At 32.7% G+C, this 9940-nt stretch overlaps 1 protein-coding gene across 1 annotated transcript in view; it reads left to right on the forward strand.

Moving 5' to 3' along the window:
* LOC106867322 (cilia- and flagella-associated protein 65) overlaps positions 1–9940 on the forward strand; it is a 720747-nt gene that overhangs the window by 475300 nt on the left and 235507 nt on the right. The window contains exon 23 of the mRNA XM_052971190.1: positions 8520–8630. Within this exon, the coding sequence (XP_052827150.1) occupies positions 8520–8630 (111 nt within the window). The remainder of the gene's footprint in view (positions 1–8519; positions 8631–9940) is intronic.

The following is a 9940-nucleotide window of genomic DNA, read 5'->3' on the forward strand; positions in this document are numbered from 1 at the left end:
CATTTATAAAAGGGAAAGATTTTGAACTTTCCGTCTCCACATATTTCCAGATGTTTACTTAATGGAATATATATAACAAAATTGACGGAGCATTTCGACGCAGGAAAAAATATAGGCAAATTTGTTGTTGAAAATGCACCTGAATTTGAAAAACTTGTAATTGTTTTAAAATAAATTTATTTACATATATACCAAACTAGTTTCAACAATATTTTTTGCTTATCAATGGTAAAAATTTTAAATTATGAATTAGAAAAACATGCGGAAAAGTTTCAGAATACTATAAAATTTGATAGAATTTATATATGATATTTTGGACATCATTTAAGAGAGGACCTCATAAATCCATCCCCACCATACACACGTGTATGTGTTTATAGGCAGATGGATAGACAGATATAGATACAAACATAATGTATGTATGTGTATGTGTGTTATTTCGAAAGTGCACTTTTACATTTAATTCTTTTTAAAAATCTTTTTAATTATTAGTTTTCCTACGCATTACGAACAATAGAGAGATTTAAGATAAAAACTTATAAAAACATTAAACTGGAACATAGTCGTGTTTTTTATATAACATATCTAAAAGAAATGAAAGCTTTTCCCTACCATGTATATATAAACATATATGTCTGTATGTGTGTGTCCGTGTGTCTGCGTGTGCGCGCGTTTGTGTGCATATTCTGGAAACTGCACTTGTATATAGATGAAAATATTGATAGACAGTGAAATTGATGTGTGCACGTTTGTGTATTAATAATACATTTTGACTATAGAATTTCCGAATCATATTGGGGGAATCGGTTTGTATAAAATATAGAATGTTAAGAATTAAACGGATGCATTATTAAAATTTACAAATGATACATTGCTTTTGCTTCAATTTACGATTGATTCAGCATATCGGAAAATTGGGTTACATTTTCATTACATTCAGATCCCAGGAAAGTTTGGAGCCAAGGTAACTTAAACAAAGTACACAAACACACACACACATGCACATACACATACACAAATATATGCAAGTATATGGACATATTATATATATATATATATATATATAATACATACATATATATACATATATATGTGTGTGTGTATGTGTATGCGTATATATATAGAAACATACATACATTAAATACACACACATACACACACATAAAAATATATATGCATGTGTGTGTCCATATACATACATTCGTACAAGCACACTTATTGATACACACCACAATACACACGTCCCTGTACTCTCCTGTTCCTTTCCGATTTCTTCGTTGTTATTCGGTTTACCTTTGTCTGTGTATTCGGTATGGGTTTCGCCATTCTTTACATAGATTGATATATTCTCGCTTTCGTTTTGCCTATTCATTCGTTTGTTTCATTTCTCTTTTGTGTGTGCGTGTGCGTGTGCGTGTGTTGAAAACTTCTTTCTTTCTTTTTTTTTTATTAATTGTATGTATTCTTGTTTGTTTTGTTTCGTTTCGTTTTCTGTTTGTAAACTTTTACAAACCACTTTTCTTAATCAATATTTGTTCACAATGTTTATGGTGGATGCTGAATTCTTTAGTGCTCCACAGCCCGATATTGATTTCGAAAGAGTATTTCATGGAGGTTTTCCAATATCTTCTCCTATCAGACCATTAAACTATAACTAATTGGATTTGTTTTATGAAATACAAGTGTGTTTGGTGTCGAGCATATAGGTTCTTCTTTTTATTTTTGGAAATATATATTTTTATTGTGTGTTTGCTTTGTGTTTTGTTAATTCCCTCTTTTTCCTTTTTCCTGTGTTTCTTTTCTTGTTTATTTATATCCTTATTGCTTTCGTTTCATTTTATTCATTCATTTATTTATTTGTTTATTTATTTTTTTCTCTTTTGAAAAGAGAAATAACTAAAGAAAAGTTTTGAATAAACTATGTTCTATTTAGTTTGTTTTATTTCGTTTAATTTTAATTTTTTTTGTTTTGTTGGTTTGTATTTTTACTTAGAAAATTGCTTTGCATAAAGGAAATTTCAGCTTGTGTTGAAGTAAACCAATAACAAAGAATGGGGAATTTGAGATTTCAGATACAATATGAATGAACAGGCTTTCTCCCTTTTTCCTCTTCGTCAATTGACTACTATGATTTAACTTATACAAGCATAAAAAAAGACTGCTTCCCACTCAGACAATATTTTAAATCATATATATTTTTTTCCATAATACTATCATGTCAAACATCGCATAAAGGAATATAAATGCACTGATTTGATTGGCTTGTGCTGGAAATAGATTTAAAGTTACACAGTAATGAAGGGCAAGCAAACAAAGATTTCAACTACGTGAATCATGGCGGCGGTGGAGATGGGTTAGGGATAATTTTATGTGAAACACAACACTGCTAATATTTACATTTTCACTATTTATGAAGGTAAAATAAATAATTCAAATAGTTATATTTAAGTTACTAATTATATCTGAATCGAATTCAAGAAATGAGGTTTTGCTAAAATTATTTATTATTTTTAGGCTATCTAACGATGCCATTTAATTCTTTTGGTAATACTTCAATTTCAATCAATTCCTATGCTTTTACAGATAAACATTACTTTGGGATATACTAATAGATAATGTACCGGTATTCTGCATAATTTTCAGTGTCTTGAATTTCTACTTGAGTTGGATATTCTACATTTCACAAATATGAAGCAACTGACACATCGTCTATCGAAGCCAGAGGAAAATATGAGGATGTTTCTATTTAACTATTTGGATTTGCAATTGAATTAATACGATTTTAATGTTTCAATTTAACAAAAACAAAGGTCATCAATATACGAGCGAAATTATCTCACAATTAAGACTACAGAATATTATAACTAAAGATACTTGTCATGTTCAAACAAAATAACAAAAAACCTGTGCCTACGTGCGGCATTGAGCAACTTGTTGGATGCTCGAACTGTTATAAATAACAGCTAAATTTTCTGAAAGTTATCCATGCCACATTTACAAACAATAAGGAGACATTAGACAATATAATTCTGGATTGCCTGTGTTCAAATAAAAGATATCATGGTCAATGTTGAAATGTATTTCATTGTAAATTTGCTTGTAAAACCTGAAGCTAAATATCAACAGAACCACTACCACCACCGCCACCACCGCCACCGCAGCAGCAACAACAACAACAACAACAACAACTGCAGCAGCGATAGCAACAACAAAATGCGCACCATAAATCTGAACTAAAATCAAACAGGTTGATTGTTCAATCATTTTTTCATTCAGAAAGAAACAAGAGTGGAACTGTATTTTTATAATTAGTTGTATATATTGATGAACCATTGCTCAGACATGTTATGCTCAGTTATATACATACATACATACATACATACATACATACATACATACATATACATAATTCGTACATATATGTGTGTGTATATGCACGTGCGTTTGTATCCTTCTAGCATTATCTTGTAATGAAAATAAAACAAGATGCTTTCTATTAAAGAAAAAGAAAATCTTATAATTATAGAAGATGTAGTTTTTCTTTTTTGAGTGGGGACGGTTCCATCTTGATTATATTTCGGTGTTAATGTTTGTTTCTTTAAAATAACTTCTGTTCTATAGCTTAAATCAAGAATTAAAAAAATATATTTTTCTATATATCTCTAATTATTTTTATTCTCGATATTTATTTGCGTTATTCACAGATTTTATTATTTCCCTCATGGCATCATTGAAACGTGGACAATATTTCATTTAGAAGTGTAATTTTGCTAACTCTGGTCTTTTTTTCTTTCTTTCTATGACTTGCATTATTTCTTTAAAAAATATATTTATATATTATTTTCCTAAGCATCTATGATTTAGTGGCAATGCTTTATCTTTTAATCTAAATGGAAGATTTAATGATAAACTTATTACTAAACAAAGTCTCAGATAATGAAATGAAAAACAAAATTGTATGAAGCTAAGTTGATAATGTGTTAGTTGATAATGGTTCATATTTTCATTTCTACCACTTCAATGTTTTTTATCATAGTATTTAACTCACGCTAACTTATTTTAACATGGTTATATCCAGGGCTGATGCAAGGACATTCTGTGACCTAGCCCAGTCGTACAATGTGAATCCCCCATCTCCCTTTCAAGACCATTTTGCTGAATACAGCTACGAATAGTAGATTATAATATGGCAGTCTGTCGGTTACGGCGATGAGAGTTCCAGTTGAGCCGATCATCGGAACAGCCTGCCTCTGAAATCAACGTACAAGTAGCTGATCATCCACAGACACACGTACCGTTAACGTGGTTCTCGGAGATTCAGCGTGACTCAGAATGTTACAACGTTGGCCCTTTGATATACAGGAATAACTCACATTTGCCAGCTGAGTGGAATGGAACAACGTGATGTAAAGTGTCTTGTTCAAGGACACAATGCACCGCCAGGAATGTATATCTGCATGTGCAGAATTGAGGAGGAGGCAGAGGGCGTAAATGTTAGTTAAAAGAAAAGGCTAATGGAATATGAAGGGTGTGGTAGAAGTGTGTGAGGAGTTTGAGATGCTGTTAGTTATGAAATACGAGAAGGAAAGAGAAAATGGTAAAAGAAAAATTACATTGCAATATAATGAAAAAAATGCATGCACATACACACATCTATTTATATATAAAAACATATATCTTTAAGCAGGTAACAACAACACTAAACGTTCTCGAGACACTCAAGAAGCAACGTTAATCAATGATGATGTTACTATGCCGTCGCTCACTCTACTAGAAATAACCTTCTAATAACCTGCTTCTGTCATAAAAAAGGGAATAACGCACAAAATATGATCTAAGTATATTGTATCTCTAAGGAAAATATGAAGTAGTCACCGCTGGAACATCTTTAATTATACGTCTGCTCAGTCAAGGAAGACTAGGAGACAAGCAACAACAGGAAATTACAACTGTACATTGTTTTGCATCGAATTATTAAATTATTTCGACTGTTTTACTGTTGAAGTAAAACAGAAATAATTTTAAATGGCTATCATTACAAAAACACGAAAACACATTTATAAGAACAGCTTGCTATGTTACTGCTGCTATTAATTTTTTTTTTAAAGCTGTTAAGAAATGCAAATTATCCAAAATGAAACAGGAATTATAAAAAACAACCTGGCTGTCAGGTATCTAACATAATGACAGATTAGAGAGTTTATTTTTTGCACAGCAGTGAAAACTTTTCATTTTCTTTTGTTTAATTAGAATCTATATCTTTACTTGTTCTATACATTCAATAGTTTTATTGTCTTTTTGCTCCTACAGCTGTGTTATCTCAAGTTTAAATATAGAAAATGAAAATAAAAAAATATCAAGACTTATATGTTTGGTTTCATCGAAACTGCTGTCACGTCTTATTAGAGTCTGAATATTCTGTAGGCTCCATGTGATTTAATATATATTACATGATTAAATTACATTGTATGTTAAAAGCTCGTTGGCTTGTATTATTATCTAAGTGTGATTATTTTAAAGTTAAATTCCAGTTTTTTACTTCGTGTTTTCTCTTGCAGCAAAGTCGTCTTTTTTTTATTTTAGAAAACATTTGATTAACATTGACTATTTTGTTTGAAGTCTAAATGATAAATAATACCAGAATAGACTCATTTCTAAATAACCTCTACCTGCGATATTCCTTGTTTACCATTCTTTATCCAAAGGAATAACAGTGAAATAAGAAAAAAGTATAAAAAGTAAGAGTGGGTGTGAGATTTAAAAAAAAGAGAGAAAAAACAGATAATTTGGAAATTAATGCTTTAATGTTCGGACAAGTATATTTTATGAGGAATTAATTAGAACATTAATATTTATTTGAAGAGCTCAGATACTTTTACTGATGCCAATATTTCAAGTTTATGTGCTAATCAAATGAGAAACATATCCTGTTGTATATTAAATATACGAGATTTGTGCCTAAAGTAATGCAAACGAGGGCATAATTTTTCTATTAACTGATTCAGATCGTTGAAATTGCTCATATGGATATAATAACTCTTTATCATTGCAAGCAAGTAACGGGTTCCGAGCAGGAACAACATGTTCACGTCATTGAGTTTATGACAAAGGAGGAGTATCCCTATGAATGCAGGTTGGCTGAAATCCATAGAAGGCTACATGATAATTTTGTGGAGATGGCACTATTAAAAAGAGCTATTAACACGTGAATGATGTTTAAAGAAGGAGAAATCACGCCGTAGAAAACAGTTGTAGTGGTTATATATAGTGAGTACCAGGTGTTGATATGGCTGCGTGATATTATTACAAGAGTTCATATAGAAATGAAGAATATATTCAAGAACTATATATTTACTATATGAAAATATATTTTATTTGCTCGTCGATGACGATACACAATCAAAGTGTAGAATCTAGTTGAATAAAGTAATCTACGCAAGAATGTTCAGAGATAGGAAATGTAGAAATAACAGCTAAGTGGTGTTTTTCAGTTATGTGGTGTAGAGAAATAAACAGACATAGCAATGACGTGGGTGGCTCTAAGTCTAATCGACTAAGAAGCAAAAAGATGGGTTAGCAAGCTGTTTTTATTAATGGAACACTAGACATTCTAGAAACTTCCAAGAGAAATGCTAAGCCTTTTGAATAATTACGAATCACGTCTCATGACACAGATGCTTCGAGAAACTTAGAAAAGTGGGTTACTCTATAATCGTTCTTGCCAGGGAGATCATTCGACTATCTAGCTACTGCTACACAGTAAACTACTGACACGAATTGCCAGCAATTGAACGAATTGATTCGGGCGAACAGATGAGTGACAAAACGTGAACTTGCTGCACAACTGAACTACTTACACAATGCATAACAGAAGACTGGAAAATGGAAAATTTCAGTGTGTAAAAAGCTCAACTTGGCAGTTAATAACCGAGTTGAAAGAGTGGAGAACAAAAGTGTACTGTGATCTGCCGGAAGGCTTTGAAGCCTACAAAGACATTTTCCCAGTCTGGTGACAAAGTATGAAACGTGGACGTATGTTTATGATCCGGAAGCAAAGGCATTATTCGTAGAATGGAATCACACTCTCAGGCCTGTGAAATTTCGGAGCCAGCGATCGGCACAGTGAGTCAGTGTGATTGTTTTCTTATTGTTGAGATGACTAGGGATTCTGCTGCTTGATTTTTTGGAACATGAAAAATACATTGAGTCTCTATAAAAGCTTAGAGAAGCCATTAGGGAACTGAATAAGAGTATGAGAAAAATCCACATTTACTAGGACAAGGTATGGCCACACACATCTTTGCCAACACATCATGAAATCAGCATACTGAGCTGGTCACTTGACCCCGTCTTCAGTATAGCCCAGATCTGTTATCCTCTGGCATCCACCTGTTCATTCGAACGACAGACAGTTATCGGAGCCAATGTTTTGATGACACAAAGTGAAACGAAATAAGCACAGTTGTAGAAGTGCTATTTTGTCGTATAAAATGTTATCTCTTGCCAATCATTTTGCAATTTCTTTTAATTCTAAGAAAGAAAACTAGCATGTAGCATGACACATAATGAACATAACCATATAGGATTATTCCTTCTGGTGCGCTACAGGACAACATATCATTTACTGATGGTATATTAGCCTCGTGAATCTTTCAAAACGCATTTAGCTCAATAATTAGATGTTTGGAAAGTCAAATAAGATATGGTGTGCCATAAAACAAATATTTGTTTCAAATTTTGGCATAAGACCAACAGTTTTGGGGGGAAGGGGGAAGTCGATTACGTCGACCCCTGTGCTTAACTGGTACTTATTTAAATTACCGTAAAGACGGAAGAAGTGCTGCTATGCATTTAGACCGGCGTGGTAACGATTCAACCAGCTGGCCGCGCCATAAAATATTACGACTGTTAAACTGGGTTACAAAACCATTTCATTTTTACAGTAGGTAAATTGAACTGGTTCTATAGAGAATGCTGCCACAATTATCATCAATAGTATTCTTGAAATAAAATGTTTCGTAGAGTACGCATTCGTTCATAATAGTTTCTTAAATCACGCTCCTATCATTTAGTAAGAGGAACAGCTATAATAGATATTCTATCTTATGGAAGGCAATTTCTGAGGTATGTACTTGACACAGACAAATCAAGGATGACTAAATATGTAACTACACATGTGTTGATGATGATTTTTTCTCTTCTTTGGACTGTTCCTTTTCCCTCTTTTCTTTCCCACGAGGAACTATGTTCGAAAAGTCAAAGACATTCTCTTTTTACTGAGCGTCAAACTTAATATATTCCATGTACACGACCTCTTGTTTGTTGTTATGTTTAATGTTCATTTATGTGATTTGATATATATATATATATATATATATATATATATATATATATATATGCGTGTGCGTGTCGTGTTTTATACAATGTATATATTTGTTTTATTAAATTGTGTGTGTTTATATTCATGCATTAATATACATAATGCATATTCATTTATATGTGTTGGTTTATATTTTCAGATAAATTTCGTTGGCGTAACAGTCGAAGTCAACATGCCATATATACATTTCAACTCTCTTCAGCATACTTTCTCTCCTATGGCAATTGGAACCGAATTTCAACCTAAACAGGTATGATCGTATTTAATATATATCTCAGATTAAACCTGTTGTTGCTCCTTCATAATTACTCTGCATAATGAAGCACAAGATCCATACCAGTCATTTTAAGAGGAGAAAGAGAGATTTACAACTTGGATATTATTCTCTTCGATATAGTAAACATTCTTTATTGTTTCTGCTCTCTCAGACCCGGTTCGGGGCAAAACAGTTAAGAGGTATTTCAGTACATATACATGCTTGCTGTGTATCAACAATCTGTATCTGTTTCAAAACCGTCTAGAATGAATGACAATCGTTTATCTAGAAAAGCAAAATATTTACCAAAATTAATTTTGTTTGTGCTAAGAGAACAATAAGATGTGCTTACATAGTAAACATCATAAACTATCGGTGTGTGTGTGTGTGTGTGTAATATTTTTACGGTAAACATAAAAAAGGTTTTGATTGGTTGTTGTTTTGATGATGTCTTGTTTTTCTCGAGGGTGTTTTGGTCAAAATATTTTTGTTTCGGCAAAGTCCATCGTTATGGGTGGTTGGCTTCCTGATGACGTCATTTGAATGTCAAATATTTTCTTTCTTTGTTGACCACAGTAAGGGTACACATTCTGATTGGTTTTAAGCTTAATGATATCATTTGTTTTGATCAAAATATTTTTGTTTGGCAAAGTTCAGCGTTCTGGTTGGTTGACTTCCTTGGTGAGGACTTGGCAGCTTGTTTTTTGCCTGATGGTCATTTAGTAATCCGACTGGTTCCATCCATTACGAAGTCACTGGTTCGGTCGGCTCGATGCTTGTTTGTTTATTTCCTGAGAGGTCAGTTTTCACCTGAGAAAAGTCTAATTGGTTTAGACTAAGGTGACGTCAAATAAAGTGGCTGAGCGCTCCACAGACATGCCTACCTTTAACGTAGTGCTAAGGGAGTTTCAGCGTGACAAAGTTGGTCCTTTGAATTACAACATGTGAGTAACCTGGAGCAACGTGAAATAAAGAGTCTTGCTCAAGGATACAACGCACCACAAGATGTCGAGGTCACGACCTTGCGATCGTCAGCCGATTACGCTAGCCATTAAGTCACACGCGGTTCGGTAAAAGAGGCCCATAAAAAGTACCAGAAATAAAAAAAAGCAAGAACTGGTTTCGATTTGGTCGATTAAAATTCTTCAAGGAGATCATATAGAAAAATGACGTACTCGTTTATCCCCTGCTTTTGTGTAAGCACATTGAAAACACAAGGGTGCGTATGATATTTTACTCTTCCCCGTACACACACAGAGATACATATACATATATATTTAAATTCATATATATATATATATATA

This window comes from Octopus bimaculoides, chromosome 10, assembly GCF_001194135.2.
Source record: "Octopus bimaculoides isolate UCB-OBI-ISO-001 chromosome 10, ASM119413v2, whole genome shotgun sequence".
In the NCBI taxonomy this organism is placed as follows: domain Eukaryota; kingdom Metazoa; phylum Mollusca; class Cephalopoda; order Octopoda; family Octopodidae; genus Octopus; species Octopus bimaculoides.